The 22,275-nt window shown below is 40.8% G+C and overlaps 1 protein-coding gene across 4 annotated transcripts in view; it reads left to right on the top strand.

The window, feature by feature from the left end:
• The window catches only part of LOC140469406 (disabled homolog 2-interacting protein-like), a 705,419-nt gene that overhangs the window by 8,445 nt on the left and 674,699 nt on the right, over positions 1 to 22,275 (top strand). Inside the window, exon 1 of one of the 4 annotated variants that reach the window (XM_072565891.1) lies at positions 17,974 to 18,036. The exons of the other annotated variants lie outside the window; for them this stretch is intronic. Coding sequence (XP_072421992.1) covers positions 17,979 to 18,036 — 58 coding nt within the window. The 5' untranslated portion in view covers positions 17,974 to 17,978. Of the gene's footprint in view, positions 1 to 17,973; positions 18,037 to 22,275 lie in introns of those variants that run through there. 4 annotated transcript variants of the gene reach the window in all.

Below are 22,275 nucleotides of genomic sequence, written 5' to 3'. Positions count from 1 at the left end.
ATCTGTTTCCCTCTGACTGTTAAGGTGTTTACAATACAATCCCAATAAGGTGATCATTGCTTTCTTATTTCTCAGTTCTACCCAAATAACTTCCCTGGATGTATTTACAGGAATATTCTCCCTCCATACAGCAGTAATGCTATCCCTTATCAAAAATGCCACTCCCCCTCCTCTCTTGCCTCCCTTTCTATCCTTCCTGTAGCATTTGTATCCTGGACCATTAAGCTGCCAGTCCCTGAGCCACATTTCAGTAATTGCTATGATAGGGCATGGTTAGGAACATGGGACTGGGCTGAGTTCATCTGCCTTCCTTATTGGGTTTCCTTAAATTAAACTGCATTTATTCCAATGTATCAGTCCTACCTCTTGTTCTCTGCTTTTGCTCTTGCCTGCCCTAACTGCTTTAACTCATTACTTTTCTCAAGGATGTCTCCGTATTCCCATCAAGAGGAAACCCTCCTACTCTTTTGATCTTCATTGGCCAGATAGGCAGGGCCTCCATGATCCTGACCTTGCCAAATTCACTGTTTGCTATCGAACAGCCATGGAGCCTTCCATCCTACCAGGAATGATCCCTGCTGTTTGACAAGATTGTTCATCAGAACAGCACTGCGCTTTGTCAAGCTCATCTGTTTTTGAGGCTGTTCTGCAAGAAAGTAAATCAGGCTTCCTAATATCATGCCTACCCCAATCCACTGCATATTCTCAATCACATTCTAGTTCTTAAATACTAGGTTTAAAGACATCAATACTTGAAGGCTGTCAAGACGAGCTTTAGCAGAGTAACCCAAGCGTGATGCATTGTATGAAGGAAAGGTAAAAGTTACAATTTGCAGTCTTAAATGTTAACCGTTTTTGGGAACCCAGCTTACTGTGGATGATGGCTTAGGTAGAGACCATTAGCTATATTTGGATGGCATGAATCTTAGTGAAGTCAAGTTGTCATAGTCCCAGAAAACTATAGGACCTCTTTTTCTTTGGAGAAATACAACATGGGGAGTTTAACCTGAGGGTCATCATGCTTTGGGAAAGGGGCAAGATTCAAAAGCGATTCAATGAATGAATGCCAAATCCAGACATCGATCTACCTCCGGTACGAAAGTCCTAGCCCAATGAATATTGCTATCATTACATAGTTTTACAGTCCCTTCTGTGGTGAATCCCAGCAGGAAATGGCTGAAGCAACCAGATGACCAGAAAGGTTCTTGTAAATCTTCAAACTTTTGTTTCTTTTGAATTCCTTATCAGTCAGAAGGAGCAGGAATGCCTTCTCAGGCCCAATATAGCATCAACCAATCTCTGATTTTTGACCTTTTTTTTTCCTTATCTCTCTGGATCCACCTTTACTAGTTTAAATCCTCTGGCAAATCTCCCTGCCAATATATTAGTCCCCTTCTAATTCAGGTGTAATCTGTCCTTGTACAGGTCAATTCTACTCCAGAAGAGATTCCAATTATCCAAAAGAGTCCTTCTCAGCCATGCATTCATCTGCTCTATCCTCCTATTCTTACCCTCTAGCTCGCAGCACTGGGGGTAATCCAGATATTACAGTACTACTCTTGACCTTTTTTAAATTCTCTGTATTCTCTCAAGAATCTCATCCTTTTTTTTTCCCCCTTCCTATGTCATTGTACACATTGGAGCCAATGGCTTCCTGCTGGGCCCTCTTCCCCCTTGAGAACATTCTACACTCTGAGACGTCCTTGATCCTGACACCAGGGCAGCAACACCATTGAGTGTTTTTGCTGCTGGCCACAACTATCTATACCTCCGACTAGAGTCCCCTAACACAATTGATCTCTTGGAACTTGGTGTACATATCATTGTAATACTGCCAATCTCCATACCAGAAACTTGGCTGTTCTTGCTAATTCCCCTGAGAGTTCATCACCCTCTACATTTTCCAAAACTACTTGTTTGAAATGGGGATAGCCACAGAAGATTCCTGCACTGCCTACCTACCTGTCTTACCTTTTCCTGGAGTTAACCCATCTCTGACTGTGTATCTGCAACTTTTTTTCCCTTACATTTTAAATGCCATCCATCATGCCCTCCTTGCTTTTAAATTCCTCATCGCCTCGAACTGTCTCTCGAACTGATCCATTTGATCTGATTGGGTTTGCAGCCAATGGCATTTATTGCAGATATAGTCCTCAGTAATATGAACTCTCCCTGAACTCCCACATCCAACAAGTGCATATCGCTGTACTAAAGGCCACTTTTCTTTTTGCTTCTTCCAATCTGCAGACCCAGAAAATAGCACCGTCTTATTCCTCAACAAAACACTGCTCCAGGCTAACTTGATATTTATGGCTTGATTTTAAGTCTAATCAAGATACATATTTCAATAAAAATAACATCAAGAAAGAACCCACTGTATTTACTACTGCAGACTTATTGTAAAGCCACACTTAAATGAATAGTTTTATCTGTTTGTGCTGTAACCTCTCCAGAAGGTTACTTCAAGATTAGTTGTGAATTTCACTGTTTTGTTAATCTTCCCAGACTCCATCTGATGTGTAATGATATGTGAATTCAGACAACTACCTAGGGTTTCTGTCTCTGTGAAAACCTGGTCATCAGGTGTGCTGCACTCTGTTCATGGTGTAAATCTGGCCCACTCCCAGAACCTGCACTGTTGCAGTCAGCAGAGCCATCTTTCTCTTGAGGTCCAACATAAACTGTCTGCAGGGACCTCATGTACAAATCCTCTGGATGGGGGAAGGGTGGTGTGGAAGAAGTAACCCAGCACTGCCCTCCTCCTGATGGCCACTTTTTCTTTGTGTAGCAGCATCAAGCTGTGCGTAGACCCTTATAGTGATACTTGGTGCTTGTGTACCATATACTGAGTTTCTACCTGAAGCTGGTGTTGCGAAGGATGGGGTCTGACCTTGTTGCAGTTGGACTGTTCTGTATCACCTTTTCATTCATGGAGAAATTTGCGAGGATTAGTGGTCAAAAAGACACTTCTCTTTTTTTTGATCAGGAAGTGTTCAGCATTTGGCATACTTTAGACACTGTGGGAAAAGGAGAGGATTGTTCCCCAAGCAGACTCAGTCATTTGGCAGACTGCCTCAATACCAGAACTTTCCAACAAGCATTGGGGCATCACTTGCTGATGGTGAGCTAGGCGGTACCTGAGCTCAATCTTCTATGCCCAGACTCTTTACACCACCACCTGTGTTTCAAGCAGTTCTGGTTTGGGGGCAGGGGGAGGCAGGGTAGTGGTGGTGGGAAGGGGAGATGAGTTCGAGACTTGCGTAGCTACCTTCTGGAATGCAGGTTTTGCAAAAGTTGGGAGAAAGATGTAATGGTTTTTGTCAAGGTTTGTCCTGAGCAGCTCTGTCGATTTCCCTGAGACAAACATTGACTACACCTGGAGGACCACCAGTTTGGTCTGCCCAAAACTTGTTGGCCCTTCAGAGCAATGAGTTAACCTCGACCTCCACCAAGTGTTGCAGTCTGGTATATCCTAAGGTCTAGGACTACACCCTGAAGGGGCAGCTGCCGCCAAGGCACAGTGGAGAAAGACCACCGTCCAAGTTAAATGAAGTCCATTCAGTTATTGAATTCCTCCTCAACCCCAATGCTTCAAACATAAGTTTTACTTGTACAAGATTATACTATTTGAGTTTGGCTTGTGACTCTATCCAGCAAACAATATTTGTTTGTTCATATGCTGTACAGAATCAAACTTTTACTGACAAAGTAAACACCTTTTTTTTTGGAAATAAAAGTACTTTTAATTCATAAAAATCACCTGGTAATTTTTGTCCTCGTGTGAGCACTCTGGGCACTGTTACAGGCAAGCAGCGATGTCTTCATCTGATTCTGGCTACTAAATATAACTTCATTTTATATTCAGTGGCAACTTCTTTTTGCTTTGGACAATCACTCTTGTCATTCTCCTACTGTGACCTGGTCTCTCTGGGTCGAAAATAAAGGCTTCTGGTCTGGTTTTCTCTCCTCATCACCAGCTGTTTCCAGTTTTCTTTTGCCAGGACTGGATAGTGTCAGCTGTGACTGAAGTGTCCAGAAAATTTTAATCATTACGGACTCTTCCAGTTGCAGGACCACTGGTGTATCTGCCAGTGGGAGATGGCTCCAGCTCAGTGCATTTACAATTTCTACTTGGCGTCCTGGATGGTGTTCTAATTTCTACATAGCTGTGGGCTCTAATATTGGCTGATTTCTGCCTGAAGCAAAGGGTGGTACTTTCTTGCCGTCCTCTTTAAGTAGACCTAGTAGGGGTTTGTGGTCTGTTATTACAAATTAACACTCCAAGATATTGGTGACTCTAAATATGACCAAGCCTGCCTTTTCTAGCTGGGTGTAATTACATTATCAGCCAAAATCTGGGGAGCATATGCTCTTGGGCATTCCTCTCTCTGGCCCACCAAATGAGCTAAACTACCCTGATGCTGTATGAGAAAGCATCGCATGTTAACATAAGATCTCACTTCAGATCATTAGTGTACCAACATCTTAAGAGGATAATCGCTTTTGGGGAAGTGAAGAAACAGCTGTAGCTTGTCTGTGACGACTTCCAAGGCTGACCCTTTTTTATAGGAGTTGATGCAAAGGTGCTAGGATGAAGGCAAGGTTATCTATGAACTTCCACCAAAAAGAGGAGAAACCAAGCTCCTCGGAGCTTAAGAGCCGGGGACATTTTTTTGATCACCTTCCCTCTGTCTCCAACAGGTGTAGCTCAGTCTTGGCCACTCTGTAGCCTAAGTAGGTCACCTTTGGGTACCTGGAACACACCCAACTTTTATTTTCTACTCCTAAGGCATACACCTTCCTGGGAGAAGTGTCTAAGGACTGTCAAATTTCTTTTTAAGTGCTCCTTTATTGGTCTTCTGTTACTAGCAATTCCTCTAGATAAATGGCTACATGGAGTAAAGGAGTAGACTTTTTAAAATGTTCTCCATTGTCTGCTGAAATTTAGTAGAGGCTGAAAATGCCCCAAATGCCAGTCTCTTGTATTGGTACAAATCCTTCAATGGGCATTAATTGTTAAAAATAATTCCAAGAATCCACATCTAACCAGAATTGCAAGTACACATTGCTCATGTCCAGCTTTGAAGGACAGTCCCCACCAACTTCTCTTGTAAATCCTATGAGAGGGATTGGATTATTGAGTTGTGAAAATGGGTACATCTGATTTGCTTGACATCACCACAAGGCAAATGGACCTGTGCAAACCATCCTGAAAACTGGACTGGTTTGATTCCTACTCTTTTTTTTTTTCAGACTTTCTGCCTGTAATTTTGCTTGTAAGGCAAATGGCACTGGGTGGGCCTTGCGGAACTGTGAATTTGCTTCCTGGACAACTTGCAAGGTGGCCTTGGCTCCTTTGATAGTCCCCAGACCTTCCTGGAAGGAGTCTAGGTATTTAGAACTTCACTCAAGCAGCCATTTTCCTAATTGCAACATGTTGAGCCAATCTAGGTGAATCTTTCTCAATCAGTTTTGCCCCCATCAAGATTTAGGCCTGAACCTTTTGCTAAGTCAGTGGTAACTGAATCAACTGCTTGTCATAAGTGACCAGAACTGAAGTTGTAACCTTCACCTGTAAAAGTTCCCCAGCTTAGGTTCTCTGTCTAAGAGTTGGCATCCAGTGCAAACTTTGGTAAAGACTGGTTCTGTGGTCACTAACAACTGAGCTTCTGGTTGTATGGTCACCTGGTTTTAATGGAGGTCAATAACAGCAATTTGATTTGGTCAGTAGTATCCAAATCAGAGCAATTTAACTGTTCTGAACCAGATGTAGATGGACTTTACAGGGTGTGTACTCCCTGGGTACCAGCTGAGGTTTCACTCCATTTAGGTCCAGTTGGACTCTGTCTTGTCTGCATACCAACAGCAACTAGAATGGCTTGCTGGCTGAGATCCTGAAGAAAATTTTAAACTGTTTGGCTGAAGCTTGGTTTTGCTGGGTGCTGTATATATCACATCCGTGTTTGACACTACGATCTTTTCGCTATAAATTGCCCTACTCCACTAGCTACCTGACAGTGAAGAAGCAGCTCTCCAAAAGTTTGTACTTCCAAATAAACCTGTTGGACTTGTACCTGGTGTATTGAGTTTTAAACTTTGTCCACCCAGTCCAACACTGACACCTCCACTTCATGAATGTTTTTAAGGCAGAGGTAGTTAGATGCTTGTTAAACAAGGGGGTGAAAAGGTTGTCAGGAGTCAGTAGGAATGTGGGCTTGAGGTTACAATGAAATTATCCATGATTTTAGTAAACTCAGGCTAAATAACCTCCTCCTCATTCTTGTGCTTGTGTATAAATTAGGTTTTATAGTGTAGCTGTTGTAGTGATTATCTACAGTTGCTTAATTTTGTGGTGCTTAAAATACTCACCTCCACAAAATGAATGTATGGAGGAAAACTGATTTGTGAATTGCTGATTGAAATGCAGTATGCTGATCATGTTTGTGAACAATACCTGGGACTCTTCAGCTTAAGGATTTGTTGTGAATGATTTAACCAAAATTGTATATCAACAAAATAAGCTCTTGCTTCTGCAGTGGCAGTTCTATCATTCTGATTCAGATGTGAGGTCAGTAGCTTTCATGACAGCATATCAACCATGCTGATGAAGCTTGTTCATGGTCATGATTTAGTGCCTGTTGATTTTTGCTGCTTCAAATTTTATAGGTTAAAGACTGAGCTAGCAGCTTTTATGAATACATAAATGAATATAATGTTCATATTTGAAAATAGTTTTGGAATGTTTTAATGAAACTTCAAAGAATGCTGAATGATTTAATACATGGCATTATGGTGGTGGTTTCAACTTGGTGATTTGTGTGCTAGCCAATGCACAGCAAACCTGGGTGTAATGACAGTATGTTTTTTGACTTTTTAATACAACCTTTTTTGGGGTTCCTGACCAATTAGTTCAAGTAGGTCTACTGAGAGTCCACTTCAATTGACCTGCTTCTTAAAGGGCTGTTGTGAGAATCTGTTCAAGTCTAGTTGAGACATTTCTCCAGAAGAAACTGGAGCAATTAATTTCTGAAATGACAAGACTGCAGCTTGCTTCACAGATGCCTTTCTAGAGCTCTTTTGTTTCTCTCCTAATTTGGACTAGCTTCTGTCTTGCTCACAGCCCCAACTGTTCAGCTACCTGACAACCAAGTTGTTGGTTGCAGTGTTGGCAGACTTTTTTGGTTTGTGGACTAGGGACCAAATCATAAATAGCTGCATTTGTAAACAAGTCCTCTGCTCCAGTTCATCTACAGATTGCTGGAACTCTAAGATACAAAACAGGGTAAGAACCTCTAAGGAGAGAGTTTCCCTGTTGATGGGATGAAGAAATGCTATCTTTCAAACAAGTGTGGCTGATTTAGTTCAAGGACATTAATAAAACAAATGTAGTGCCAATATCATGGACACCGGCTTGGTGTTAGGGCAGGATAGATGTATGTATCCTGAAGGTTCTTATGACCTTCAAGAACAGTCATCTTTAAAAAGAACAAATGTGAAATCCTAGTTAATTACTGAGAATGAAATGACAAAACTTATGCTTTAACACTAAACTTGACAAAAGTCAAATCAAGTAAACACTTATCATGGTAATCACCTATACTTTCCTCAGACAAGGAAGTTTAATATAGATTCAGACTAAGTGTGCCGACTATGAATTACTGTTGAGATTTTTCAATTTTTACTTAATTGTGGACTGAAATGAAAAGGAACGGTTTTAAAGCCAGGGACTTGCAAACATTATTAAATTCCTTGCTTCCAAGGCATGAAATAATTTGCATCAACCCTGTTTTGTATCTTTGAGTTCCAGCAATTTGCAGATGAACTGGAACCAAGGAATTGTTTACAAATGCAGCTTTTTATGATTCACACTTTGGTCCCTAGTCCACAAACCAAAAGTCTGCCAACACTTGCAACCAAGTTGTTGGTTGCACACGTAGCTGAACCACGTGGGCTGTGAGCAAGACAGAAGATAATCCAATTAGGAGAGAAACGAAGATCTGCAGCAACCAAAAACTGTCTCTCTTGGCAATAAGCCATTTTAAAACTGAAGAAAACCAGCGTATTTCATCAGTTGTTTTGCACAATGTGACTGTGACACTAGTGAGTCAGTGCCTGTGTCTCTTGCAAACCAGTGGAAGCATTTGGCATTTGTGAATAAAGGTTAAGAGACCTTGTTCAAGTGAGCAAGAGCCAAATGCTACAGATGTTTTGACTCCTTTTTGAGTAGAGGAGTTGGGATGTTATGTTGAACTTGTACAAGATGTTGGCTAAGTCTCACGTACAATTCTATTTGCCTTCCTATAGGAAGGAGCCTCTTAATTAAATTGGGAGAGGAGTCAGAAAATATTTGCCAAGATGTTGCCAGCAATGGCTTTTTTGCATCATGAAGATGAGACTTTCTTCACTGGAGGATAGTGGGTGGTGACTTTTTTAAACCGATTTTATAAAATCATGAGGGGCATCAGTAAGGTATATAGCAAGGGTCTTTTCCCTAGGGTGGGGTAGTTCAAAACTAGAGGGCATATTTTTAAGGCGAGGAGAAAAGTTGAAGGACATGAGGGGCAACTTTTAACATTGTGGATACAGGTACAGTTACAACATTTAAAAGACACCCTTTTTGGTTAAGTACATGTATTGGAAAGTTTGCAGAGAGATGGGCCAAATGCAAGAAAGTGGGACTAATTTAGTATGGGACCATGGTCAGTGTGGACGAATTGGACTGAAGGATCTGTTTCCATGCTGTATGACTCTAGGAACAAAGACTATGGGACTGTTTTCACAGTTGTCTCTTTGCCCATGTGGATTTTTGTTTACTTAATATTTTAGTTTTAATTGCTTACCTGTATTTTAGAATTTAATGACCTGTAACATAGCAATTTCTTAATGGTCCATATTTTTTAAACAACTTTTTGGATCTGAAAATCAGTTCAGGGATTTTGCATATTTCTTGAACTTTTGTGATGACTCTGACAGGGCTTGATTTACAGTGCACTACCCCCAGTAAGTAATTATGTCATATTTAAATAGCAGCTAAAGACTGATCTTGCAAACTTGGCTTGTAAATCTGTCAAAACTTTTTTAAAACTGTCTTTAGAAATTAGGAAATTTTGTTCTTTTTTTCTATAGTTATGCATAATTTCATGTTCTTGGTCTTCACTTAAATAACAGATGTCTGCAGAACCTCCTCCACTCTGCTTATGGCAGTCTGGATAGTGGATATCCACCAGTGTTATAACTTTAGAGTCATTTAGACAGTAGAAAATCTATTCCTGCATGCAAGTAGTCTGCTCTATAACATCGTGCAGTAGCATGGGTTTCTTTTTTTATTTAAGTTGTGCATAAGGGTCAACCAGGTAATCGGTGGATGATTCTTGAAACCAAATGGCAACTTTTTGACTGTTCTCAGTCTGTGGATCTAGCCCCAGTCTTCAACCTCTGTGCAGCAACACAAATCATTATCTGAACTCTGACTCTATATCCTCTATCAACCAGTTTCAGTCTCATGGTTTTTTGTTTCCAGTTTTCACTTCAGAATAAACCAGAGGATATAATTTGTCCTTTCAGTTTCCCCATTTCAATTAGGATCTGTCTCAAAGATTTGAAACCACAGACTTCATTGCAGCATTTTGGAATAATCACAAGCTTACTTAAAGGACCTTTTTTTGAAAACCCTGCCCCAAGCACCAAATTCCCACTTGGAATAAAATTCTCTTGTTTTGTAAACCAGATAACAACCACTGTTTGTTCTAGCTCTAAACTTCCACCCTAGCTCCGAGTTTCTGCCTTAGATCTCCACCTTCCTTCCTACCTATGTTATTGGTTCCTATGTGGACCACAACTTGGGGCTGCTTCCCCTGCATCTCAAGGATCCAGAAAACCCAATCAGACATCGTGAACTCTGGCACCTGGGATGCAGTGCACCAACCTGGAGTCTCTCTCGTTCTCACGTAACCACCTAAGATAGTTGAAAATTGTATGTGGAATCTGAGGACGTAAGGGAAGCATGTGGTGAATACTTTTAATCGGTATTCACCTTTTTGGAAAAGGGAAATGTTAGTGAGAATAAAGATACAATCTACAAGATTAGGTGGGATTGGGGTTAACAACAGGTTTTAGCAATCTTGGAAGGTCTAGAAATAAATTCCATTGGCATAGGGATCTTATCTTCTGATTCTCTGGGAAGCCAAGGAGGAGATTGCAGAGCCTTTGGCTTTGATCCTTATGTCATCATTGTCGACAGGAGTAGTGCCAGAAGACCTGGAGGATAGCAAATTTTCCCTTATCCAAGAAGAGGAATCAGGACAACCCTGGTAATTATAGGCCAGTGAGCCTTACTTTGGTTGTGGAGAAGGTGTTGGAAAAGATGATAGAGGATTTATTATCATCTGGAAAGGAATAACTTGATTAGGAATAGTCAACACTGTTTTGTGAAGGGTAGGTCATGCCACTCAATTTTGAGTTTTTTTTTGACAAAACATGGGTGAAGGCAAAGTGGTTGTGTATATGAATTTCAGTAAGGCATTTGATAAGGTTCCACACTATAGGCTACTGCACAAAATATGGAATTTTGGGATTGAAGGTGATTTTAGCGGTTTGGATTAGAAACTGGCAAGCTGAAAGACAACAGTGGGTGGTGGTTGATTGGAAATGTTCATCCTGGAGCTCAGTTACCAGTGGTGTGCCACAAGGATCTGCTTTGGGTCCACTCTTTTCAGTTCCATAAATGATCTGGATGTGGGCATAGAAGGATGGTTTAGTAAATCTGTTAACACCAAAGTAGGCAGAGTTGTGGATCGTGCAGAAGGATGTTGGTTATAGAGGGACATAAGTTGCAGAGCTGGGCTGAGATGGCAAATGGAGTTTCATGCAGAAAAGTGAGGTGATTCACTTTGGAAGGAGTAACAGGAATGTAGAGTAGTGGGCCAATGTAGGTGAAGAGATCTGTGTCCAGGTGTATAAATCCCCAGAAAGGTGCCACCCAGCTTGATAGGGTTGTTCAGAAGGTGTATGGTGTGGTGTTTTTATATTATATGATTTGAGTTTCGGAGCCACTAGGTCATGCATCAGCTGTACAAGACAATGGTAAGGCTGCATCTGGAGTATTGCATGCAGTACTGGCCACCGTATTGTAGGAAGAATGTGGAAGCTTTGGAAAGAGTTAGGAGATTTACTACGTTGCCTGGTATGAAGGAAGGTCTTGTGAGGAAAGGCTGAGGGAACTGAGGCTATTCATTGGAGAAGGTTGAGAGGTGACTTAAGACGTATAAGATTGGACAGTGAGAGCCTATCTTTCACCTTGGATGGTGAAGGCTAACGTGAGGGGGCATAGCTTTAAATTGAGGGGTGATAGATTTAGGACAGATGTTGACGTAGTTTTTTTACTCTGGGCATGGAACAGCCTACCTGAAACAGTTGTAGACTTGACATTTTAAGGGCATTTCAGTAGGCATTGGACTTGTGGATAATGGAACAGCGTAGGTTAGACAGGCAGATTTTCATAGGTCATTGTGACCGAAGGGCCTGTACTACGCTGTAACATTTTATGTTCTATATCTTTAGTGTAGTCTGGTGTGGTTTAAAAGGACAGCACTTTTTTTTTCTTTCAGCTGTCTGTGTCTCTGACTGTCTCTCTCGAGTACACATGAAATTGTGTGTCTGATATTTGAGGTAACCCACTGTTCCAAATACATTGAATCACCAGGATAAATCAAGAGATGGTTATTGGCCCTCTTGTGGCAGGCTGGTAGTGTCCCTACCTTTGACCCAGGAGTGGCAGGTTTTAGGTCCTACCTCCGAACCATGGAATCCCTACAGTGTGAAGGCAGGCCATTTGACCTTAAGTCCGCACCACCCCTTTGTAAAGCATCCCACCCAGAGTCACCCCATACCTGTAACCCTGCATTTCCCATGGCTAATCCACATAGTCTGTACACTACGGGGCAATTTTTAGTATGGCCAATCCACTTAACCTGCACATCTTTGGACTGTGGGGGGAGATTTGAGCACTGAGAAAACCCATGCAAAGACTGAGTGTGTGAACTCCAGAGGGTGGAATTGAACGTGGGTCCCTGGCACTGAAGCAGCAGTGCTAACTACACTGAGCCAGTATGTTGCTTTCAGCCACCTGCTCCAGAGGTGTGTTGTAATATCTGTAAGCAGGTTGTTTAGAAAAATAAATCTTTAAAATTTAAAGATTTTCAAGGACTGTCCACTGGCCTGGTTGACTCCTATGTACAAGTTATGAAAAGAAATCCATGCAGAGCAGACTATTGGCATGTTGAAATAGCTTCTCTACTGTCTTGCTGTGCAATATTCAAGAGTTGCTATCAAGGTTAAGATTGGCCTGTAGTATGCAGAACCTTGCCACCATAAGTGGATAGGGCTTGTCCTGAGCTATATGGTGAGTAGCTGAAGAACAAAAGCGTGAGATCATCCATACTCAACATAACTCCGTTTTGATCTTGGCTGTCTCTATTTCAGAGTACAATATTCCTTAACCTCAGTTTCCCATTTACCAGCAGTCTCACACTTTACCCTTCCCTTTTATCACTGTCCAAACCAGTATCAGTTTGGCACAAAGCAAAACTAAAAGCCAGCACAAGAAGATGACAAACTAAACTGAAAATGTTCCACTAGGCATACAGTCAGTTAAACTTTGTTTGCTTGATACATGCCTTGGTGCTCTATGGTACTGTGCCAGATGCCATGACACAACTGGTGACTTTCATTGGGGGAAGCTGTAGACAGCATTGAAAAATAACTATTAAACTGCTACCATTCAAACACCTTTTTATAAATTGTTGTGTTGGGAGGACTGATTTTGCTAGACTGTTACCCTGCAAAACCTTTGAATCCAGGAATCCACACTGGTGGCAGCTAGCTAAAATTTTTAATCTGAGTTTTCACTGTTGTAGCAAATTTCTTTATGGGAGGAGATTTCAAAAACAGCAAAGGTGCTAATAGACTTTTTTCACCACAAAATTGTGTGCTCTAGATTGTGTACATTTTTGAGAACTGTACTCCACCTTACTTCATTGATTGATCGCAGGCATCCCAACGGGTAACTTGCTGTACCAACTATTTCATTGTGGCGACCCATCTGTTCTCTTGTAGGTTAATCCATTGAAGTGCTTGAGTGCTCTGCAGCAAAGATGAATATGATGACACCTGTGCTATCCTTGCCTCCTCCTCTGGAGGCTCACGCTTTGCAGGATGTTTCACCTACATGCAAATCCTACCACCATGCTATCCTTAAGTTATGCTTTGTATCAATCCCTGACTGCGTCATGGCTATCTTTTTCCTTTCTCCATACCTGGCTGGTCTGCACAAAACTACTATGTCCTCCTAGAAATAGAGTGCAGCAACTTGATGTTAGAGCCATATATTTACAGCACCTGCAACTTGTAAATCAGGTTTTTTCCTCTTTTTTTTTGAGATGTGGTTATTGGTGAGACCAGAATTTGTTGTCCTTGAATTTGAGTAGCTTAGTAGGATATTTCAGAGTACTGAAGAATCACCACATCACTGTAGGTCTGAATTTGCATGTATACCAGACTAGTAAAGATGGCCAATTGCCGTCCCTCAAGGGCATTTAGTGTACCAGGCATGTTTTCTATAGCAATAGATAGTTGTCATGGTCATAATCTAGAAAGATATTCTAGATTTATTAATGGAACATATGAACATAATAAGAATAGGCCACTTGGTTGTTCAGTAAGTCAACTCTATATATTCTTGCATATCCCCAACAATCTTTATTCCCTTATTAATCAAGAATCTATCTCTGTCTTAAAAAAAATTAAGATTCTACATTTTGTCTTTTAAAGAAAGATAATCCCAAAGACATTCAGCCTTCAGATGAAAATGTTTCCTTGTGTTTTCAATGGGTGATCTCCTTTTTTATTTTTAAATGAGAATCCCAAATTCTCAATTCTCCCACAAGCAGAAATGTCCTTTCAACCAGTCAGGTCCTGTCAGGATCTTATGTTAACTCACTTCTGACTTTTTTTTTTCTCTGCTTCAGAGGATACAGGCCCAGTGTAGTCTTTCCTTTTTAGAAGGCAATTCACTCATTTCCATTTATTAGTCTGGTAAACCTTTTTTGAACTGCTTCCAATACAATAACATCCTTTTTCATATGTATAATGGTCAGTACAGAAGACTGTACCAGAGCTGGGAATTTGTCTTGCAAACGTTTCGTCCCCTGTCTAGGTGACATCCTCAGTGCTTGGGAGCCTCCTGTGAAACGCTTCGGTGCTGTTTCCTCCGGCATTTATAGTGGCCTGTCTCTGCCGCTTCCGGTTGTCAGTTCGAGCTGTCCGCTGTAGTGGCCGGTATATTGGGTCCAGGTCGATGTGTTCGTTGATAGAGGCATGGCACTCATCCACAGACTCTGGGAATTCCCTGGCTGTTCTCTGTTTGGCTTGTCCTATAATAGTAGTGTTGTCCCAGTCAAATTCATGTTGCTTGTCGTCTGTGTGTGTGGCTACTAAAGATAGCTGGTCGTGTCATTTCATGGCTAGTTGGTGTTCGTATACGGATCGTTAAATGTCTTCCTGTTTGTCCTATGTAGTGTTTTGTGCAGTCCTTGCATTGGATTTTGTACACTACATTAGTTTTGCTCATGTTGGGTCTTGGGTCCTTCGTTCTGGTGAGTTGTTGTCTGAGAGTGGCTGTTGGTTTGTGTGCTGTTATGAGTCCTGGTGGTCGCACCAGTCTGGCTCAGTTCAGAAATGCTCCTGATATATGGTAGTGTGGCTAGTCCTTTGGGTTGCGGCATGTCCTCGTTCCGTTGTCTCTCCCTTAGGCATCTGTTGATGAAATTGCGAGGGTATCTGTTTTTGGCGAATACCTTGTATAGGTGTTCCTCTTCCTCTTGAAGGACACAACAGCTATCCTTAGTAGCCCCTCACAGATGACAAGCAACATGAATTCAACTGAGACAACACTACAATTTAGGGCAAGCCAAACAGAACAGCCAGGGAATTCCCAGAGTCTATAGATGAGTGCCATGCCTCTATCAACGAACACATCGACCTGGACCCAATATACCGGCCACTACAGCGGACAGCTCGAACTGACAACCGGAAGCGGCAGAGACAGGCCACTATAAATGCCGGAGGAAACAGCACCGAAGCGTTTCACAGGAGGCTCCCAAGCACTGAGGATGTCACCTAGACAGGGGACGAAACGTTTGCAAGACAAATTCCCAGCTCGGCGAACAGAACCACAACAACGAGCACCCGAGCTACAAATCTTCTCCCAAACTTTGAACCGTACCAGAGGTGGTGTCTCACCAATGCCTTTACAACGGAAGCATAACTACCCTACTCTGCATTTCTATTTCCATTGCAATAAAACATAACTTTTTTTTGTTAACTTTGAATTCAAGTTAGTGGTGGAATTTGAATCCATGTCCTCAGAGGAAGAGCATTACTAGCCAGTGTCGTTGCCACTTCTTTATCAGCTGCCCCTAAAGAGTCTGGATGCAGGTGAAATGTGTAGTGAGAAGGACAATGAGGATACAGTTGTCTTTTATTTGTTTCTCTGCTGACCCTGGCTTTGGCAATGGATATTCCAATTATGGCTAACGTTCCTTCCTTCCCCCCCCCCCCCCCCCCCCCCCCCCCCAAAGGAGGTTAGTGTCCACCTCTAGTTCCTGCTACTTCTGGTGATATCTTGCCTTATCCAGCAAGAATCTATATCCTATAATCTGAGTGATGTGCCTCTCCTGCTTAAATAGCTGGTTAGTGTGGGTGACAATTGCAGCAGTGCTAAGTGTGAGGGCATAAAGCTAATATGCCCTGATGAAGGGCTTATGCCTGAAACGTCTACTCTCCTGCTCCTCTGATGCTGCCTGACCGGTTGTGCTCTTCCAGCACCACACTCTTAGACTCATACATGTTAGGGATCACTCCCAAAAGAGGTTACCTCCGACACTGCACAATTCATCACTTCCTTATGGACAAAGTAATCACTGATTTTGACCACCTCCGATAATTTGAAGCTCTACTGGTATTGCTTTTGGATCCTTGGACTTGACTCTCATTGACCATGTATCTGTTCTCATTGCCCTTTCGAACATGCCCTTTTGAGGACTTTCTGACTAGTTGTGAAACAAGCATGTCTTCTCATTTTATCTCCTGCTTAAAGTCCTAGAGTGTAATGTCTGAAATGTGCACTTGTTTCCATGTTAAACCTTTTTTCAGTGTTTTCCAGGTCATGGGTATTTCTGTGCACCCACTATCAACCTAGCCAGAGTGCACTTGTTAAAAAATTTAAAATGGTCTAGGTTAAATGTGGATGCGAGTCTTTGATAATTATAGTCCTGTGATGCATCCAGTCAAACAATAGAATAGTTGATTTGTGGCTGGAGGCTCATGAGCAGACATCACAAAATTTGACAGTATGTGTAAGTAGGAGGTGTGTGTGAATTATATTGTGATCGTTGCAACCATTGTGGAAGTTACTGTATTTGGTTTGAGACTGAAACTTCTTTTCTTTTGTAGTAACAGAGGCAGAACCCATGCAAAAAATGTTTCATTTTGTTTAAAAACCTCGAAGTAGCGGTTACAAATTCTGAACAAACCTTTGCATTGAGAAGAAAATAGATACAAATTTTGAGTTCATCTGAAAGATCATTCAAGTCATGTAAGCTAGCTTGTTTTACAAATGGATTATATGAAACCTTACTGGATAAGGTGCTGTGCTATATTTGAGGAACAATAATATATAATTGAGAAATGGTATAATTTTCAAACCAGGAAATATAACATTGGAAGTGACTAGATTAAGTGAGCTGGGAATTCAGAACAAATTGTTTAATAAAACACAGCAAAAATTGATAGGTTTCACTTAATGTAAAATATAATTGTGTATTTTGCCACTTTCCCAGAATGAAGGCTATCTTAATTGTTGAATTTTATTTTTCTAAGTGATGTGCAAATTTAAACAAGGTGAGTGACTTGTTTGGATATGAAATGTACTGTCTGGAAATGGAGGTAGGTTCAATTGAGGCAGGTATGTTGAGGTATGTTATGATGGCCACCTTCTGCACCATCATAATTCTGTGACTGACCAATGTAGTTCATGCTTTATAATGACATCATTCATGAATGTCTCCTCCATCTTGCCAAAGAAAGGCAAACATTTGAGTAGATATTTTCCAATCAACTGACTTCTGATGTCCCACTCCTCTAGTGCAGGTGGGACTTGAACTCTTGGCTCAGAAGGAGGGATCTTACCACTGCACCACAAAAGCCCTCATGCACACAGTACACATCACTTCACTTCACTTCACTTATCACTTCGACTGTTGGTAGTTTGAGAGAGAAGTTATTTATGCTGTAATACTCCATCTTTTTTGAACTAAAGTAATAACATGACAGACACTTGAAGGATGCCCTCATAAGTATAGGATACAATGCTCAACTCTTCAATCACCAATTCCAATGTGCCACAGTGAGAAACTGTAATCTCCTCCTCAGGAGACAGACACTGGATGCGACCAGTAGGATACCCTTCATTGCCCAGTACTTCCCTGGTGCAGAGAATCCTTACAACCTGCAACACATTATTGATTAAGATGTGCACCTCACAAAGAACTTCCCGATGCCTCCGCTTGCCTTTAACAACCGTAAAACCTTAAACAGGCCATTGTTCACAGCAAACTGCCCCAGCCTTCAGGACAACATCAACTACGAAACTGTACAACCCTGTCATTGCAACCACTGCAAGATGTGTCCATGTCAATGTGAATACCACCATTGCACGTGGGGACACCACCCACCATGTACATGGTAGGTACTCTTGACCAAAGGGTCTGTTTCCATGCTGTAATCTCTGACTATGACTCAGCCAACGTTGTCTATCTCATATGCTGCAGGCAAGGATCCCAAGAGGCATGGTACATTTTTGAGACCAAGCAGCTGCTACGACAATAGATGGATGGACACCATGCAACAACTGCCAGACCGGGATGTTCCCTCCTGGTCAGGAATATTCTGCCTCTGAACTTTGGGTGACTGCCCACCAAGGTGAGCTTTGGGGTACGCAACAATGCAGAGTGGCTGAGCAGAGGCTGATAGCCAAGTTTAGTATCCGAGGTTGGCATCAACCAGGACCTGGGTTAATGTCATACTACAGGTGACTCCACTACAGCCTGGAATGGTAGGCCTAAACATATGATGATTGGCTGAGGATCCTGGGATTATATTCATTAGTATTTAGAAGGTTGAGGGGAGATCTAATAGAAACTTGCAAGATAATGCATGGCTTAGAAAGGGTGGATGCCAGAAATTTGTTTCCATTAGGTGGGAATACTAGGACCTGTGGGCACAGCCTTCGAATTAGAGGAAGTAAACTTAACACAGAAATGAGGAGACATTTCTTCAGCCAGGGTGTGGTGGGCCTTTGGAATTCATTGTCAGAGTGCAGTGGAGGCCAGGACCTTAAATGCCTTCAAGGCATTCATAATTCCTTAAGAATTTAAGGGATATGGGGAGAGTGCAGGTAAGTGGCATTGAAATGCCCATCAGCCATGATTGAGTCCACTCTGCCATTCAGTGGGCCGAATGATGTTATCCTGTCTTCTGGTCTTCCACTATATACACTCGAACACACACCCTTTACATACACACACACTCGTGCAGACCCTTTCTCATACAGGCATGCTCTCTCTAACACACCACCAATATTCTCTCTCCAGCTTCTACTTGGTCACGTGCACACTCATTCGCTCGCTGTCAACTTCATATGCATGCACGTGCACCCACTTCTATGGGGGTGAATTTGCATTCGCACATATGTTCTATTTTGCTCAAAGCACACAATCTGCAGGCAGCCAAGTCATCTGACATTTTATAAATTCCTACTTTGGAAATAGAACCAGTTTGACTCAAGTTTGGGATACAGACTGACTCTCTAACTTCACCTTTTAATGCATTCTGAGCTGAAATGTCACTTGTTTTATAAAACTTTAAGTTATCTCAAGTGACTTAAAGGTTCTGGGATTTGCATATTAATGAACTGAAACCTGCAACTCTTAAAGATGAAAGACTTCATGGTAATCTAGGTTTCTTCAAATATATCAAATCATTTGCATGACACTTGTGCTATAAATTCTGTATCTTTTGATCCTGATCCGCAGCCACCAGTACTTCCAAATAAACCTGTTGGACTATAACCTGGTGTTGTGATTTTTTAACATTTTCGATTTTAGTTAAGATGTCCCTTATCATAAGTATAAGGAAGGGAATATTTTCAAAATCAGTCAATTTATAGTATGCCAAGTTAATTTTTTTTCTGTTCTATTGTTTTAGTAAGTCTAGACACTGTCAGTCTTGGGTGCCATAAATGATGATGCTACTATTTTTAGAGTAACAAGTCCCAAAGTGCTTTAAGATTTTTGTAAAACAGAATTTGACATTGAGTCACATTAATATTAGGGAAGATGACAAAAAGCTTGGTCTAAAGTTAGGTTTTAAGTCTTATTAAGAGAGGCAGAAAGGTTTAGTTAGGGGGATTTCATATCCTCAGTTCTTTGACAACTGAAGATATGGTTACAAATGCTGAGTAAATGTGGGTATTCAAGAAATAAAATTTAGAATGTAGATACCTAAGGATTTTGGAGTTGAAAGAAGTTAAGGATGGGGGAAAACCAGTGATTTAAAACCAAAGATGAATATTTCAAAATAGAGGCATTTTTTTTAACAGGGGCCACTACAGTCTAGTGAGTACAGAAATTATGGGTGAATAACTTGATTGGTCACACACATCTGGACAGGTCTTGTCTGTATTCACGACATTAGTGCAGTTTGCTTCAGTATCAGGTAATTACTATGGAAAAGGGTGAGTTGATGTGTACTGAACTTCTTTGGACACACCAGAAACCAAAGATTTCAGTCTTTGCAGTTATTTGTGGAATTTTTTTCTAATTCAGTACTGGATGTTGGGTAAGCAGAATGAAAGGCTAAAAGCATGGCAGGTTAGAATGATGCAGAGTTCTGCATGGCTTGCTTAGATGTGGAAATATACAGGTTTTTCGATGTTTTTTTAAGGACCATTATCTAAATGAAAAACAGGCCAAGAATTGAACTTTGGGGCACTGGTAACAATGGTTTGGGAACAAATCTGGTCTCTGAATTCAGTTTGAAAATTTTATACAGAAAAACCATTTTCTTTTGTGTTTACCACTGATGGTTTAGTTGTGAATTTAGCTTCATTATTGATAGCAAATTTTTCACTTGCTAGTTCCTCTTACAATGAGCAATTGCTGGAAGCCTGTTTTAAAACTTACATTTTGCATTCAGTTCAGTGTGAATTTGAGTCTAAAATAACATTTGAAACTTTGTTTTGCAACACATTCAATCTTCCAAGCAGTACTTGGTATTCATATTAAAGGCCTGTTTTGCTAGTTAATTTTTTAACAAGTTCTTGTGCAGTCAGGTTCCAAACATGTGTGCTTGAAATATTTAAACCTTTTTTATAAAATTTGAAAATGTATTGTGCAAAAAGTGCTGAAATGAAATGTATCTTTCATGTCTATTAATCAGTATTAAACTGGTTTTAAGGTATCAAGATATTACTGTGGTGTACTGATGTAATCTGGATTAAAGATTATTTCGAATTACTGATTAGCTGGGGTATACAATTTTTTTTTAAAAAAACACGACACCAGGTTATAGTCCAACAGGTTTATTTGGAAGCACTAGCTTTCAGAGTGCTGCTTCTTTAGATGGTTGTGGACTATAAGATTGTAAAACACAATTTATAACCAGTTTAGTGTGATGCAGCTGAAATTATATATTGGAAAAAGACCTGGATTGTTTGCCATGTCTCATCGTTTAAAATGACCATGTTGGTTTCATTCTAAATCCCAGGATCTTTTTTAAAGTTACATTCTCAAGTGAATTTTAATGATAGAAGCCATGTCAGTTCAGATAATGCATTGAAGGTAAGATGCCCTGTGTGAGGCTGTCTGTGCCCCAATGTTCAGACTGATTTTTATTTCTTTAAAAATGGATTTACAGAATCTTGCTTGGACTCATGCAGTTTTTAAGCAAAATAAAATGTAATTCTGAAAGTACAAAATCACCCCACAAACCTGTGTTTTGGGAGCTGGGGAGACTGATGTGAGATTGTAAGTGTGTGGTGCAGTGAGGTTACCTGCAGTGTGACATGAACCAAAGGTCCCAGCTGAGGCCATTCCCATGGGTACCAAATTTGGCTATTAGCCTCTGCTTGGCCACTTTTTGTTGCCTCTCCCAAAGTCCCTTTTTTTTTTTGGAGGATGGTCACCTGAAGGTGTGAGGTGGAGTATCCTGGACTGCTGAAGTGTTCTTTGATTTGGGAGGGTGACAGTCCTGTCTGTGCAGTATCCATTCATCCATTGCTGTAGTCCCTGCTCAGTCTCGCCAATGTACCATGCCTCAGGGCATCCTTGCCTGCACCATATGAGATGGGTAATGTTGGCAGAGTTGCAGGAGTACCTACCATGTACATTGTGGGTGGTTAGTAAAAGACAAGTTGTGTTGGTAACTTTTTTGTTTCAATCAAAAATGAAAGGAGAAAACACAGTTACAGAAGTGGTTTGTTGCAATGGTCAATTGATTTTTTTTTTTGATTTTCCTTTTTTATTTTGCAAAATGTTCTTTTCAGCCTGAGAACTTTTTTTTAGTTGAGAGACCCAATTTCCTATTACTTATGCAGTTTTACCTGAGAAGCAGTGCCTTTTTTTACTACCTGCTCAAAATTGAAATAAATGCAGAAATAGTAAAGCAGGGAATCTTTATCACTAGTGTTTGGTTTTTGGGCTATGTGCTGTGATTTGACTTTTCTTTTGGATGGTGTAAGTAAATGTACTGTCACTACCAATTTCAGGCTATAAACAAATAGGAATTTACATCAAAAGTATGTTATGGACACAACCAAACCCGCCCTAAACATACCAGGGAGAGATCCTTGACCTTGCACTTAACATTTATATAAAAAGGAATGATGCTGTGTTATAGATGTAATTTGGTTACACTACTTGACTTTAAGCAAAGCATATTTAAACTGTAGGGTAAGATTAAAGTATGAACTAAAAGAATTGTAACTTTAACAGTATTGGAAAAACTGAACAGGAATATTAGATTATTTAACTACTAAACAGCAACTGTTCAAATACAGTAACCTCCCATAACCTACCCTTAGCAAAGACAAACTTAGAATCGCATGGGAGACAAGTTATTTTACTAACAAGAGACCTCCAGCTTTTTGTTGTGGTTGAGGGA

Source organism: Chiloscyllium punctatum, chromosome 49 (genome assembly GCF_047496795.1).
Source record: "Chiloscyllium punctatum isolate Juve2018m chromosome 49, sChiPun1.3, whole genome shotgun sequence".
Lineage (NCBI taxonomy): Eukaryota > Metazoa > Chordata > Chondrichthyes > Orectolobiformes > Hemiscylliidae > Chiloscyllium > Chiloscyllium punctatum.
The sequence above is the reverse complement of the archived record's forward strand: the minus strand, read 5'-3'. Positions and strand labels throughout refer to the sequence as shown.